This window comes from Falco biarmicus, chromosome 17, assembly GCF_023638135.1.
Source record: "Falco biarmicus isolate bFalBia1 chromosome 17, bFalBia1.pri, whole genome shotgun sequence".
Taxonomy (NCBI): Eukaryota; Metazoa; Chordata; class Aves; order Falconiformes; family Falconidae; genus Falco; species Falco biarmicus.
The window spans coordinates 5,125,538-5,141,619 of NC_079304.1; the positions used below are offsets into that span (position 1 = coordinate 5,125,538).

General features: G+C 54.0%; 1 protein-coding gene across 2 annotated transcripts in view; it reads right to left on the reverse strand.

Moving 5' to 3' along the window:
- The window catches only part of SKAP1 (src kinase associated phosphoprotein 1), a 155,723-nt gene that overhangs the window by 17,387 nt on the left and 122,254 nt on the right, over window positions 1–16,082 (reverse strand). The window contains exons 5-10 of one of the 2 annotated variants that reach the window (XM_056362162.1): window positions 12,030–12,110; window positions 11,065–11,148; window positions 9,436–9,560; window positions 8,637–8,700; window positions 7,698–7,862; window positions 2,240–2,323 (exon numbers count right to left, since the gene is read on the reverse strand). In XM_056362162.1, the coding sequence (XP_056218137.1) occupies window positions 2,240–2,323; window positions 7,698–7,862; window positions 8,637–8,700; window positions 9,436–9,560; window positions 11,065–11,148; window positions 12,030–12,110 (603 nt within the window). The remainder of the gene's footprint in view (window positions 1–2,239; window positions 2,324–7,697; window positions 7,863–8,636; window positions 8,701–9,435; window positions 9,561–11,064; window positions 11,149–12,029; window positions 12,111–16,082) is intronic. The other variant, XM_056362163.1, reaches the window with a different exon arrangement.

Genomic DNA, 16,082 nt, shown 5'->3' on the forward strand with positions numbered 1-16,082 from the left:
GCTCGCACTGCAGCGGCAGCCCCGAAGCTCAGCTGGTGCAGAAGGCAAGGGATTAAGCAGCCTTGAGAGGAGCAAATGGGTGTCTTGGCAGGAGCAGCCTGAAGCCCTCAGCTGGATCTGCTGGGCTGCTCCAGCATTGTGGCATCCTTGTGGTTCTTAGAAATTAGAAACAATAGTATTCCATTAGCCAAATGCTCATCTGGCACTTTGGCCGTGTGACATAATTAAGAAATAGCCCCTTCCCTCCCTCCCTGCAGCCCAGCCCTCTGCTCAAGGGCTCCCATCATCTCTTTCTCACCGTTGGGCCAGTTGGCCAGAAGCACAAATTACCAAGGCAAAAGGCACCAGGGCTGGGGTTCCCGGCGCTGCCATAACCTTTCCCCTTGAAATGCAGCCCAGCTTTTCCGAGGCAAGAGTCTAATATATTATTTAGTGTAAAAACAGACACAGGACTTAAAGCAATCATGACAATGCTAATAACTAAACCAGTTATAACGATTAACAACAATTACAACTGCCAGGCAGATGCTAATGAGTATGAGCAGGGTGTTTAAATGGCTGGCAGGGCTGTGACAGGCGAGTGCCAAAATCCTTGGGGTGGCCTTGGGGTGCAGGTTTGTTACCACCCCCGGCACCGGCCTGCCATGAAGCCGTGCTCTGCTCCCCAGTGACCCTCACCCCGAGCTGCAAAACCCACGGGGGAGCTGCTTTCCCAAGCCTGCGCCTTTGGATGTGTAAATGCTGGGGCAGTTGTGAAAGGCAAAGACCAACGTGCGTGTGCACACGTGTCCCATCACCTTCTGCTTCATACCCCGTGCCGAGGTGTCTCCACAGACAGATGTACAGCCCAGCTTTAGGACCACAGTTATAAAGATCGGGATGTTGTTTTTTCCGAGCTTTGGGTGCTGATACCAGCTGCAGCTGCCACATGTTCCAGTGGCCAAATAAGTCATCATGGGGGGGAGACTGGGAAACAAGCTCTGCAAAACCATGTGGGGTGGAGAAAGGCTGGCTTGCTCTGGTCTCTGCAAGCAGCGGGGACTTGACCCTGCCTGTGCTACCAAGATTTCAGTAGCAACAGGTCTGAGCACTCTCCTGGGCTGGGGACAACTACCCAAGAAACATCCAAGGGGGTTTGATGTTGGCTGAAGGGAACTGTTGGATCAGGTGTTCCAGAAACACCGGCAATGGAGGCTCTCGGGGTGCTGGGAGGGGTAAACCAGCCGGGCAGTGCCTGGGGTTCTCACGCGTTCAAGGGAGCACGAGCATGTGTGAAGCCGGTAAGCCACCCCCCACCCACAGCATCCAACACCGAACCTCCAGCCTCCAGCACCTGGCAAGTGGGATGCCTGCAGTCAGACCGTCCCCTCCAGACTCTGGAGCGGGAGGATGGTGCAGGAAGCTCTCCCGAGCAGGGCTTTGCCAGGAGGATGTGTTTTCCCGTCCGGCGAGGAGCGACAGGACGGCAGGAAGCCCCCAGCCAGTCCAGCCCCGGCTGCTCGGACACAAGCGCTGCTTTCCTGTGCCGGCGTGGAAGCGGCGATGGAAAGTGAAGCAGGTGGGACTGGGGAGGAAACAGATCTTCCGCTCCCATCCCATGGTGTGGGTCCTTAAGGAAAAAGCAGGGGTGGGGGCCCTGGTGACCATGGCAGGCTCTCAGGCTACTGGTTCCTGGGGTGGCGATGCACGTCCTTCCAGCGCCAAGATCCCTCCCTGCGGCAGCTTCCTCTGGACCATGACTCGCTTCCTGCTCTCTCTCCAGGGTCTTTCTGCCTCTCCCCAGCCCTTTGGGATGCAGCGGGAGGGCTGGCTCCCTCTCTGTGGTCCGGGATGGGATAAAGGACAGGGATGGGGGTGCCTCCATGGGAGATCCTTCAGCGCACAGATCTCACCAGGCAGGAGGGGGGATGGATGCTGGGGCTCCTCCATCGAAAGCTCACTAAAGCCACCCCTCATGGACTGTCTGGCCAAAAAGGAGGCGCGTCCCCCATGCCCACAGCATGGAGAAGACTGGTTTAGCCACTCCCCATCCACAGCATCCAACACCGAACCTCCAGCCTCCATCCTCCAATTCCCCAAGCCCAAATTATCTGAACTTCGCCAGCTGCAGAGTCTCCTCTGTCACCCATCAGTCTGCTCTGGGGCCTCCCCGTTCTCTGCACACCCTCCACCACCAGGATGCTTGAAGGTGGCTGGACTCGGACCCCTCAGCCATGACCTGCAGGTCTTGTGGGCTCGCCAGAGCAGCGTGGGCTCTTACCGCTTCTCTGTCTGCTCCTGGCATCCTCACTGTCCTCTGGGAATGGGGGCTCCGGCTCCTCATCTGGGGGGGGAACAGAGCAGAGAAGTCAAGGGACGGGCTGTGAGCATTACTGCTACACCAAACCCCCAGGCAGGCAGAGGGCTGCGAGAGCATCTGACTGTCAGAATAATAAATTCCCGGCTTAATTGTGAAGAGTGGAAGGGAGGAAGTCACAGATAATATTTTAAAACGTGTTGCAGAAAAATATGAATTGTTGTTAGCACTGGTAAAAACAAATCACTTATTATAGCCTCATAAATTTAGGCAGCACTTTGCTGAGTGCCCTATAGGAAGAGAAGCTTCCCGTGCCGGACTCGCCACACAGAGAAAACGAGACGCGGAGGAGAAATGCCAGGACGGCAAGCAAGGATGGCTGGGGGCAGGAGCAGGAGTGACGGAGGAGAAAGAGGACCTTGGGCAGCAGAGGAGAAGGCAGGCAGGCTGGCTGCGGAGGGTGGGGAGAGAGGATGCAAGAAAATAATGAGAAATGATACTGTGGAAAAGGTTATGGACAGGGGGGCTGGAAGTCGTGGGGAAGCCCTGCGGGATGGCTGGAGACTGACAGGAGCAAGGATCTACACGTAAGTAAGTTTAAATAAGATTGTTTAACACTGGGTGCTGGTGCAAGTCGGGTGCACAGCACCCACGTTGGCTGCCATCACAGCCCAGGCTTCCTTCTGCAACCATAAATACCAGAAGTGACCTAATAAAATAATACTAAAAAAAAAATGCAAATCTGAAGCCGTTCAGAAAGCCGACACAGGCAGGTGGCTCATCCGCACCTCGCACCGGGCAGCTGGGCAGCGTGGGGCGGGGGATGTCCCTGCTGCATCCCAGGGGACATGGCTTTGCTGTCACTTTTGGCAGACCCAGCAGAAACCAAGCCTGGGTCTCCTGATCCCACCCGAGCGTGAGGCAAGGGGAGCAGCCCCAGCCCCAGCGGCTCTCCCACCCCAGCTGATCGATGCAAACCAGGTCAGAGCCCCGCTGCCAATTACAAATTGCATCCCAAGTTGGGGGGTCACAGCAACGGCTCCCCCATTAGATGGGAAGCAGCACCAAAAATCTTTCCTAAATAAATCAGACTTTATTGTAAAACTCTGCCACTGACGAGACAGAATCTCATTAGCATTGATTTTAAAATAAATTATTGAAAGTGGCTTTTGCCTGCTCTTTGCATTTGTAAAAGAGAACGTAAATGTATCTGTAACAGCGCTCAGCCCCCATCATACCCACACACGCTCCAAACCCTCACATCTGGATTCCTTTATACTTTAACCAATGGCACTGACTTCTCCAGCCCCATTTTAGCATGAGATGGAGGAACCAGCTCCTGCGCACCATAAGAACACCAGTGCGGGCCAGTATCATTCCCCTACTGCTGTGGGTGACACCTGCACCCAGGGTCTCCCCAGGCCATCCCCTCCTCCCACCCATGCTGTGCACATCCCTCCACCTTGCATCTGTGCCTGCATCCTGCAGGCACCGCTTCCATCCCAGAGCCAGGTTGTCCTCAGGAAACCTCTTCCCAGAGCCCTTCTCACTCCCTCCGGCAAGCACACGCGCTCCTTGGGAAGCGTCAGCCCATGCTGGTGCAGGAAAACACGTGCCACGGAGGAAATGCTGCCACTGGATTTCCACGATGAGCAAAGCTGCGTGAATCCTGCACACGGGGGAAGGGGCTGGCGCTGCCAATGGTGCTGGGCAGCTGTGGGAGCCTCCGTGATCCTGGGGAGATGGATCTGTCCTGCTTCCTCCCCACTTTCTCGGGACCCTCCCCCCGCCCAGGTTGCAGAGCTGGTCCCCCTTGCTGGCACAGCTAATGGGGAGTCACAATTACAGCCCCTAACGAGCTCAGGCAGCTCTGTGGGTCCCCTCGCCCCACATAGAGCTGCTGCTCCTCCACGTCTCAGGCTCCAGGCAAGGCTGCCAGGCAGGGGCTGGGGAGGCTTCGCAGAGCAGCCCCCTCTCCCTCTCCTACCTTGGGCCATGCTCTAACCAGAAATCAAAGCCAGGGACCTCACCCCTGTTGGTGTCGCCCACCTGAGACGTCAGCTGGGCAGCTGACTGCTCCATGGCTTGGACAAGGTGCTCTGCTCTGTTTTGCTCCTCTGTGCCTCAGTTTCCCTTTCTTTTCAAATCCTCTGCCCTGCTGACTGCTCACTCTGGGCCTTTTGCAAAAGGTGCTGGGAGAAAAACCCTGGGCGCTGGCCGGTCCCCACTCTGCCCGGGATGCTCGGCTGGCCACCCCGCGCGAGGTCTGCCAGGGGTGCGAGAGACGGAGCCTTGGCAGAAGGAAGGGAGGAAACTCACGTGGGATTCTTGTCAGGAAAACGTGGCCAGCTGGCTGGCGTGGCTTCCCCTTGGCTGACAGTAGCCAGCTCTGCTCGCCTCCCTGCAGCCCCCCTTCCCTGCAAGGCTGGAGCGGGACCAGCCGCAGCCCGTCTCTGCCTGCAGTGCGGGTGTCCTGGGGTGTCCTGGCGAAGGCACGAACCCTGGGGTGCTGCCAGCCCTGCCTGCACCGTGGCTCGTGCTGCAGCACACTGGCCCTGGGCACAGACACATTGACAAAAATTGTATATTTTGAGCTGTGAAATTAATGAATGCGGCTGTCAGGGGTGAGACAAGCTCCCCGCCACACCACAGACCTGCAGCCTGTTGCAACCAGGTGTTTTTCTGAGTTGCCTGGAAGCGATGCTCCATCTTCCCGGGTGTTTGGTCTCAACCAATATCTGGATTTTATAGTGATGAATCTGAGGGAAATACTGAAAAACTGCATCTCCTAGGGGCTGTGCTGCTTCTCCCTATGCCACCTCCCTGTGCACAGCATCACAACCCCAGCCACACCAGCCTCAGGAAAATGCCTTTACATCCCCGTGGGCAGCTCGGGTACCCACAGCCAGGGTCCAGAGCCCCACAGCAGCCCCCAGCCCCAGGCACGCCTGGGGAGCCGGCGGGCCATGCACCCCACCGCTGCGACGGAGCAGCCTGGGCATTGGGCAGATTCTCAGAGGAGCTGTGTTTTAATGTAGCAATTTGATTCAATTTTCCACTCTATAAAATTACCCATCACTGCTCGTTGCTTCCTAACAGACACCTTCACTCTTAATTTAACAATCCTATCGAATTCTGCCAGGGAAATTGGAAAAATTTATCACCTGTGAAATTTTATTTTTCCTTGGTTGTATCTGTTTTTGTAAAACTTCATTAACGACGATGACTTGCTGAGGAAATTATCTCTTCATCTCCCCACCCGCCCCTTCTTTTTTTCCCTCTCCCTCTTTCTCTCTATTTTCACTTGGGACACAAGGGAGGCAGCCAGGCCCAGAGGAGACCCCAGTTTGGATGGGGACCTTCCCTGCACTTGCTGGGGGGGGGTCACAGGGGTGCAAAGGGGCAGGGGGGATGAGCCTGGGGCAGAGCAGACCTCTCCTACCTGCCCCTGAGCCCTGCAGCTGGTTTCTCACCACTTGCACACCCCAGTGCTCTGCCTCTACAGCAACGTGCCACCACCAGCTCTTCCAGCTGGCAGGGAACTGGTGTCTGCGGGGGTCGAGGAACTGCCAGACGGGAGAGCTGTGGCTTTGCCTGAGGCTCCCTGCGTGTGGGTGCGATTCCAGCCACGTGGGCAGGACGCTGGCTGGGGGGCAGGGGCGATGCCCGCGCCCCAGCTCGGCACAGCCGTGATGCTTGGCTGAACCCCGGGACGGCAGCCCCCGCACGGCAGCAGCCCCCCCCAGGTGCCCGTGCACCGGGACTGAGGGGTACTGCAAACGCACTGCTAGAGCGAGGGGCTTCATCCCTGCTGCTGCGGGGCGTGGGCTGGCGAGCAGCCCGAGACACGACCCTCTGGGCCGCATTAGGAACCCCTCAGCAAGCTTTGAAGAAACTGGGATGGGCAGGACGGGGAGCCCAGTAAAAGTTCCTAATTAAAGGAAGGGTTTGGCTGGGATCTTCCCTCTTCCACCACGATGCTCCACAGCCCCAGCATCAGGGCATCGATCGGTGCATGGGGGCAACATCCATGAGGACCGAGGGTGAACCAGGCTGGCAGGGTCAGCTCCAGCTCTTTTGAGGCACTCAGCGTGCCGGAGCGGCGGCAGCGGTGGGCTCTGTCCTTAACTCGACACTCTGCCAGCTCCTAGCGGGGTCACCATGAGCCACGTGTGGAACAAGCCTCACATCTCCTGTCTGCTCTGTAGTCAGTGCTGGCAGCCCCAGGGCAGTGAGCGCTGGGCACAGCTGCCAAAGCAGCTGGGGATGCTGAAACCCTGACAGACCATCAGCACCTCACACCCACACCAGCCTGGGCACCACCGCGCCGGGGCTCCTGCTAGAGCTCAGGGATGGCTGTAGGTACACCCCGAGGAAGAAAAAGCTGCTGCCCAAAGAGCTGAGGATGTAAACAGAGGAAGGGAAGGTCAGGAAGGAAAGATGAGAGATGGAGAGAGGCTGAGGCTTCGCCCCGGGTTGTGCAGGCAGCCCCGCAGCCCCGCTCCGCTCCCGGCAGCTGTCTGGATGCCACTTGCAAACCGCTGAGCAGAGATTTCCTTTGGCAGCAATAACAAGACAAAGATCTCGGGCACCATAAAACTTTCTGGTGCATTTAATTATTATTTTTTCTTTTTTTAATCACTACAAATATAAAGTTCTGAAATAAATAAGAAGAAACAAGGACCTATTTTTCATCTCCGAAGGCAGACACCGAGGAACCCTGCTCTTAGGGATGGGGTGCAGAGAGCTGGGTGATCCCAACCTCAGTGCAGAGGCAGCCCACGGGTTTCAAAAAGGCTCAGGTGACCTGTTCACCAAGCCCTGGGCCATGTCACACCGTGATTTCTGCTGTAATGGTAAGAAACGTTGCAGACTGTGTCACCCTCACAGGCTATTTGGTTCTGTGCCAGGAAGATTGCTCCTGGCTCCTTTCACCGGTAGCCGCTGCCTTCCCACCTCCAGACCTCGTGCACTGTTAGTGAGCAAGCGCTACCCTTTAATGCAGTTATTTTATCATCTCTTGGAAGGCCAGTAATTGTGTTACAGCCCTGACTGCATGCCCAGAAGGAACATTTTCATCATCTAAATTCTGATTTTCCAGGTAACACAGCCCAGAGATTCCACTCTTACCAAACTTAATATTACTTGAGTTGAATGGAGGACAACTTCTAAAAGCTGCCTCACCTGAATTGACAAACCTCCTGCCTCACCAGAACAGAAAGGGTCTGGTCCTGCAGTCCATCAACCAGTCTGAACAGAGAAATGGGGCCAAGCCTTGGAGTTATGGGTCCACCAAACTCAGAAGAGCCTGAGATGTTCATTCTCATCAACGTGTTTTGTGGCCAAGGTCTCCTCCCACGTTTGCAGTGCTAAGGCTAGGGGATGGCTCATGGTTGCTTACCTGGCAAAACCTCGTAGATGTCATCCTCTTCCATCTCAACATTCGGCTCATCCTGATTCAGGGTAGTATTGTGGGATGCTGTGTTCACAGAGTCAGAACTGTCCACGTCATTGTAGGTCTCCTCTTCATCCTCCTCATCATACGGGATAGTGAGGGAGCTCAGGTCTGGCAGGAGAGAGCAAAACCACGGTCAAAAAGAGCAAATCAAAGAACCAGCTGGATGCCGGTACTTTCAGTGAGCTGGAATCCAGTAGCAAAGCCTGTGCCGTGGCACTTTGTGCTCACGATGGACCTTGCAAGGAGCGAGCTGTCCCCGTGAGCACCTGGTGCACAGAAAATGGGATGGAAGCTGAGAATAGGCTAAACCAAAGGAAAAGCCCAAGAAAGGATGGAAAATGCCAGAGAACAAAGGCAAATTCAACAAGAGACTCAAGGAACTGAGCATGGGCAGCTGCCTATGGTTTTCAGCAGGTTTCCACAGGCAGGGCTGGAGTCTTGTCTCAGTATTTCTGGTCTCAAACTGGAGCAACTCCGGTGGATCCAGACCCCATCCTTCATCATCCAAGGACAGAACTGCTGATCTGCAGCCCCAGCAGTGAGGAGCGATTCCCATCCTCTTCTTGTCCTACTTGATGACACTTGCAGCCTTTGAGAGGACACACAACTCCATCCTCTAAAAGCAGCCAAAAGCTCTCGAGTTGGAAACCAGGTGCCTGGGGGTTCCAACCCACCACCTCTTTCTAACCACCAGCTTGAAAAAGCAAAGCCCCAGAACCTCTCTTTTGCTAAGAGGGGATGCTGGGACCCCAGCAAGGTCCTGGCCACAAGCACAAGCCCACAGGTTGTTGGAGGGAGCATCCCAAGCCAGGCGGGAAGATGCTGTCAGGAGCTGCCCAAGCAAACAGGGCACGCTGGCTCAGGGCAAGCTGCTGAACTCACCCTTCAGGAGGAACTGGATCTGATCCACCCAGTCTTCAGCCTCGGCTGGGCTTGGGGCTGTGAACTGGAGAGAGGTTCACCAGTTATTGGGCTGGTTCTCATATGTAGGAAGAGGGAAAAATTTGCAGCTAGAACAGGATGGAGATCCTGGATCTGCCATTCTCTACCCTGTGACTTCAGGAAAGCCATTTCACTTCTTTATCTCTATTCCAAACAGGGAAACAGAAGCGGAAAAAAGCTAGACTATCCCAGAGGAAGGCTGTCAAGCCTAATTCATTAAAAGAATTCAGATGAAAACCACAATCCCCACTGAATATACCATACCGACTCTGAACCAAGACTCTACATCCAAAGTCCCCCTGAAGCTCAGGAAGACTCTCGTGCACACTTTATGGATCAGGCCAGGTTCTCCATTACAGCAGCTTTTAGGCTGTCCCCTGCGTGCTCAGCAAATCGAAGGTTGAAGTTTAACCTGGCTCTGAATGGCTTATTTGAAAATGGGTTTTCCAAACCCAGTCCCCTGCTGCTTCTGCCCCATGTTCTCACTTAACCCTTGTGCCCCACAAGTGCAAAGAGAGCCCATGGTCACTCGCGTGCCAAGGGAAGGTCTGTGCTGAGATGACCTGCCAAGAAGGAGAAGCAACAGCACCTTCTGCAGCGCTCCTTGGTTTGTCTTACCAGGGGGTTTGGAGATTCCCAGCCTCCCTGACCCTGCAGCTCCAGCCTGCACCTCTGTCCCCAGAGCTGGGACCTCGTGGCCAGCCAGCACAGAGGGTCCCTTTCTTCCCCCAGTTCTTACCTCGTACACCCGTTTGCCAGGGCAGATTATCTCAAAACAGCATTTTTTTCGAGAGTCTTTGCGGAGATGGGGAGCCAGCTGGGCACTGTAGTGCTCCATGGAGAAGGTGCCTTTAGGTTGCTTGCCTGGAAGAAGAGAAATATGCTCAGTCTGGAGTTTGCATCTTTTTATCAAACTCGCAGTGATGCTGGGTGGTGCAGATGTCTTTGCCCACACAGGGAAACCGAGGTACACAGTGTGTTGGTGAGAAATGGCCACAACCCCCCGCTCCCCCCCCTCAGTCTGAGCATGTCCATCCCCTGGAAATCCAAAGGGAATATTACAAAATCTTCATAAAGACACAGTAAAGAGGATGCCCTTTTCAGCCTCGAGAGATTACGAACAGCCAGCAAAAGGTTGCCAGGGTCAGAAGGTTGCATGAGATGAGCTGGTTGTAATGAAGCAGAGACAAGGGTGTACTTGGGGAAATACGAGGCCGATGATTATTCTGCTGCTGAGGCATTAAGGGGCTGGCGTAGGGGAAGAAATATTTAGTGGGCCTTTGAGAACTGGCCTGCAGATCGTGCCGATGCACGGGTGAGGCTGGTGTCAGGCAGGGTGGGGAGAGGGAACTTCACTGCAGTCACCTGAGGCATCGTTATTTACCCCGGCTCGTTATTCCCTTATGAATGTCCTTGAGGAAATGTGGGAGTATGATTCAGGCAGTGGCTCCAAACCTTTTTTTTTTTGTTGTTTGTTTTTGGATATGCACATCACTAAAACAAAAACTTCCAGGGGTGAGGTCAAGCCCAATATGAGGATTTCAGCCCATTGAGAACAGGTTTGCTTTACTCTGTTGTCTTCTGGAGACCATTTGGGAGATGACAACCGCTTGTCCCCCTCCAGAAACAACCAAATATCAACCCCTCGCGCTTCCCCATCTACCTCTGCTAGCAGCTCCTACCCCTGCACATGCCCTGCCAGGATGAGAGGAGATGGGAAGCTCATTTGGAAACAAAAACCACTCGAGATTCTCAGGCAAAGGACATGGCAGAGGGACAAAGACCAGCTTCATCCCCACGACCCACTGGAGTTTAACCCTGTCCTAGCTGCAGCCTTGTCACTGTAAACCAAGGATGTACGTAGGTGTTCTGTAAGCCATCTTCACGCCGCGTGTCTGGATGGGTAGAACAGAGGAAGGCCGTATATCTAATCATGCCAAACTCTGCTGGAGATATTAGCTGTCTGTTTATATGTATCTGATGGAGCATGACTGCAAAATATTTATATACACTGACACATGAATTATATACAGTCACTTAGGGGGTTGAAGCCCAGCTGATGGCTAATGGAAAACTTGGTACATCATTTTATTTACACCCAGCTCTGTTCCTGTGTCTCTCTTCTCTTGTTCCATACCTATAAAGGTGTTTGGGGGGGGGGAAACCCCAACAAGCAAACTGAGATCTAGCTTTCAAGAAGCTGCATGTTAAGGCTTGATGGGGAATTACAGCCTTCCCATGGTATATGCGTTTCTCCTGCCTGTCCTTCAGCAAGGGCTCTCCTCTTCTCTTCTCTTCTCCAGCCCTGTCTGTGCCCTCAGCCACCACCCACAGTCTGGGGACCGGAGGCAGATATCTCACCACTTACTTTTCTCATTGGCATAGTAATAAAAGGCTCTTCTGCTGAGGACGCACCACCGCTTCTGCCACTCCGACCCAAAAAAGCTGTGCTCTAGAAAGAAAAGGACAGCAGAAGGTATTGCACTATATGCTTCAGGTGTATATTTAGGGGAAAGAAGATTTTTTTCCAAACAAACCCCTGAAGATTTCTGGCACAAAATTCAGGTAAGCACATTTAGGTACAAAACCTCAACGATGCAAAGGAAAGCCAGCCTGCCCAGCCAGGCTGGAGCCCCTGCAAGCCGTCCCCAGCTTCCCAGGCAGGATGGGCTGGGCTGCTGTAACCCTGGGTCCTGCTAACTGGGAGGGAACACAGCTTTGGGTTAAACCTCCCTAATTGAGATTTAAGCAAATGTCTTTTACTCTGTAATTGGAGCAAGCTAAAACATGCACAGGGCCAGTTATACAGCTCAGCTGATGGCCATGAGGAAAAAGGGCTGTTCTTGCCTCATACCACCTGTCATACAGTAAATAAATCAAGATAAAATCTGAGTGATGAGGAAATAATTTGTAGCTTTCACAAGAGTCAGTAAAATCAAGATAAACCCCAGGCTGACTCACAGTCCTTATCTCAACTTGCTAATGTGTGTGATGCTACGAACTACCTTGTCTTCACCAGGATTTTATCCTCATTAGGTATTGCTCATTAGAAGGGCACATCTTGCCTTAGAGGACTGGGCTGTGGCTTAATTCAATTTCTGGGTTTTAATCTTTGTGCAGTTTGATGATCTGCAAAAGAGAACAAATAAAAGCTGTGCCCTCCCTGCGTGTAGGATGCCTAAGAAAAGCCTGAGAGATTCTGCAGGTGCCTACAGACAAATCTGCAGAGAAGATGTATTTTCCTGGTTGTTTTTCAACTGAAAACTTGCATTCTTGGTAGTTCTGAGGTGAGATGCCCAAACCTTATCTTATAATGTACTTGTCAGCCCTTACCTCGGGACCTCTTCTCCAGGTATCCTTGCTTCAGAATGGTCCCACTATCTTGAACAGGCTTCAGTGTTGTCTCCTCCAGTCCTACAGAGAGCAGAGCAAAGCCAAGCCTTGAGATTCCCTGTTCCCACACACCCCTCAGCATGTTTTTAACCCCTTTCCCTGCAGAAGCAGCCTGGGAAGGCAGAGCAGTGACTGGAGGTGAAAATCACTGTCTATCATGATCTCACCAGCTATTCCCAAGCCTGGCTGCAGACTCCCAGAAGTCCTCAAGGAAACCAGGACCGTGCTTCACACGGCTACACAGAGCCATCCTCCGTGGGCTGAGGCTGGTGCTGCTCTGGGGGTGGATGCTCAGCCCTTTGCCCCTCAGCCAAGGCTCGCTGGGTCCCTGGGAGCCTTTGGCAGCAGGCAAGATCTGGTCAGGTTTATGGACTTGGAAAACATGATCCCCCTGTCCCATGTCTGGTCTGAGACCACAGCACCTCGCCCCGGGCTGGGGGATGGACACTGGGCCGTGGGGGGACTCTGGCACTTGCTGCATGAGGTGATGGCTACGTCTCATCCCCAAAACCATCAGGGCAAGGATATTCCCAGGGCATGGCTTACTGCTGAGAAGGTCTCCCCCTCCTCTCCTACTCAGCTCCTGTCATCATAATTTGTGCTAAAACACAATAAAAAATGACTAAATGCCACTAATCACCTCCCCAGTGCCCGGCCTTGGCAGCCTTTTCGGTATGAATAACTTCCCAGAATCCCAGGTCCCAAGAGCTTCTCTTGTTTTCTTAGCGTGTCTCACTCACATCCAGCTCTCAGCCCAATCCACCCCCCCGGCACCCCCCTTGTTCACGGGCTATTTTCATCTTTGTGTTTTATAGTTTGCCAACTCCGGGCTCGCTATCAGTCCTCTGCAAATGGGTCTGGGGGCGAGCGGCAGGCACAGACACACAGAGGTTGGGTGGCTGGGAAGGCTCCCCTACGTCTGTCTCCTCTGTTGGCTGGAAACTGGATCCTTCAAAGACCAGATCCTTGGCTTGCACAAAGCTGTCCGAGGTGATCCAGGGTAGAGGAAGCCCGGGGTGCTGTGGGGTTGCCCCCCTGCAATGCCTGGAGGACATTGCCCCTTCCCACACGGGGAAATCACGTTTCTCTGCGGTACGAGTCAGGTTGAGCTCGTTTCTGACTCTGCTCCTGAGAAATGCAACAGGGCAGCTCCGGCGGGATGGAAAGGAGCAGGGTTTCACCTTCCCTGTGTGCAACTCAGTGCTCGAGTGGTCGAGGAGCTGAGAGGAAATCGAGACCTTCCTACAAATCGCACTGGATATCAGGGTGATTATCTTTCTTACAATGAAAATAAATGAAGATGCTGAAAAGGACCAGAATTCCCCTTCAGGGCTGAGGCTGACCAGTACCAGGAGATTTTTCCTGATGGGGGAAGGCGCTGACTAATGTCTGGAGGAGCTCCTGCACCCTCCTCAGATGCAGGTGGCCCTGGGCACCCTCAGAGGTGGGACCCTGCGCTGCCACCTCCCAGGGCACCAGCCTGGCATCCCTCCTCTGTGCACAGGTGAAAGGCACCTGCCTGGCACAAACGTGCTCAGGCTTTTCTCTACTGACACCGAGCATCTGCTTTGTAAAAAGACACATTGTCTCCTCAAATCCAAGCCCCAACCCCTCTTGCTAATGCAAATCTAAATGTCATTTTATGGGACATTTATAATTATGAAAATGGGACAGTGCTGCCGGATGCACAGAGAGACCCTGCAAGTATGAATATTACATTAATGTGCCCAACACCAGCTCACTGATCCCGCTGGCAGGAGCATAAAAAATGCTTGAGTGAAACTTTTATTTAGACGTTAAGAATCCAGGCCCCAGCGGGGTGACAGAGGCAGCCCTGGCGAGATCCCATCAGCGCGAGCGCTCGAATTGAATTACCCAGGGGGGAAGGCAGGAGCTGCGAGTGCTGCTTCGCTTATTTAATTTCATTTACTTTCAGTACATTATCAGCATGGGGCTTCCCTCTGCCCCTGTTCCCCCAAGAAAACCGGCTGCAGAAATCGCCAGCGTGCAAGATGCTGCTGTCGCTTGAGCCAAGGCAGGGATGTGGTCCAGCCAGCCTGGTCCTCCTCTGGATGTGCTTTCTGCTTGTCCCTCGGTTGTCAGGAGAGATTTAGGGAAGTGCAAGGACCTGTCAGACACTACAAAGAGCAACTGGAGCAGGGAAGCAGGACAGATGCGATGGGAGCCAGCAACAACCTCTTCCAGCCCCACATCTTCTCGCTTCGCCCATCATTTCTCAGCGCTCGCCTGTAAGCAGGCAGGACCCCTGGGACAGCTGCTGCCTTTTCAGTTGTGCTTTGCCCTCTTTGAGATCAATCTTCCACCTAAGTAGAGCCCATGGTTCAGGTTATTTGTGACCCTGAGTCCCAGGATCTGCTGGGCTGGCAGCCTTCTGGGGCCGGGGCACCTCTGCGGCATCACCTCTGAAACACCGTCAGGAGCCCAAATCTCTCCTGCTCTGCAAGAGACACCGTGCCTCACTTTCCCAGCAGGAAAATCAGAATGAAAGGAGACTCCCTTCTTCTTAAATACTCAGTGACTGCTCAGACAAACTAATGCAATTAAGGAGGGGTTGCAAGGGCTTGATTCAATTGCACGGGGCTCTGGAAATTTTAAGTTTTACAGAATGTGACACGAAGATGACAGCTGTAACCTGCGTGTTGCACGCAGCCTCTCTAATGCAGCCCTGCTGGCGCAGAGCTGAGAAGATTAAATCTGTGCAGGTGGGTGAGTGGGGGGGACGCGGCGCTCGGGGCTCTGCCTGCAGATGGGGCTGGGGCTACATGGGGTGTCCCTGCCCCTCCCCACACCCCAGCCTGCTCCTAACAACAACCCAGATGGCTTTTGCCAGCAGCAAATAGCTAAATCTACCTACAAAGACAGTCCCTGGGTTTTTTTATTTCTTTAAACCATCCTAATGGACAGCCAGAAGACCCAGAGAGGCCAGGTGGGAGCCCAGCCCCAGAAAGCTCCTGGGTTTCCAAGGGCAGAGGGTTTATTTACCCAGGCAGCCTCTGCCAGACGCTTCTGCCCCAGGACCACACAGCTGGCAGGTAAACCACGGCTCACCACATCTTCTAGGACTCCAAGTGATGGAAAAGCCAGCCTGCCGCCTGATCGTCTGTTCCAACACTAACAGCCATTCACCATTTATAAAATAGAGAAAGAAAAAGCCTTAAATTCATCTGAGACACGCACATCTGTGCTCTCCCAGACACATGGTCTCTCTCTGGTCATTCCTGGCATGGCATGGCAGGGCTGTGGCTGTGTTTGGATGGTCTCAGTGGTCCCCTCCACCCCGGCATCTCTCCCAGCCCACCCTTTGCCCAGCAGGTGGCTGGTACTGGCAACGCTGCCCTGTGCTCTGTGGCTGAGCCTGACGAGCCCCTCACCCTCCCCAGACACCTCCCAGTGCCACCAGCACCTCAAAGCCCTCGTGGCCTCTCCTCCATCCTCTCAAGCCTGGCTCCTGAGGGAGCTGCTCACTCCCAGTTGAATTTCCCAATTCATGATCCACGCCGCTCCATCTGGAGCCTCCCGCAGAAGGGCCGCACGTTGGCGGCACCGGGAATAGCTCCGCGCTGTAATCCTGGAGACCACTTTTCTGCAGGGGATACAAAGCTGCAGCATTTCAGGAGCGGGAGAAAATGAGCCAGAGACCCACACCCAGGGATGCAGGAGCAGGCACCAGCTCTTTCCTTTCCCCTCTTTCTTGCACCCCAACTTTTACTGTGATGTGCATCCCTCAGGTGCTGCCGAAGGATGCTCTCAGCCTCAAAGGCTTCGCTCCTGCGTCAGCCTGAGCCCAGGTGACCATTGGAGCCACTGGTTTTGCTGACCAAAGCACATCCTTTGGGCAAAGACCGTAGGAGTTTGGCTGCCAAGCACCATGACTGTTCCACCCGGTCCCCACCATGTCCTCAAGGGCCTCTGGATTTCAGCTCTCACCCCTTTGCTTTCTGAGTCATGCACACCAGCTGCACAAAATGTCAC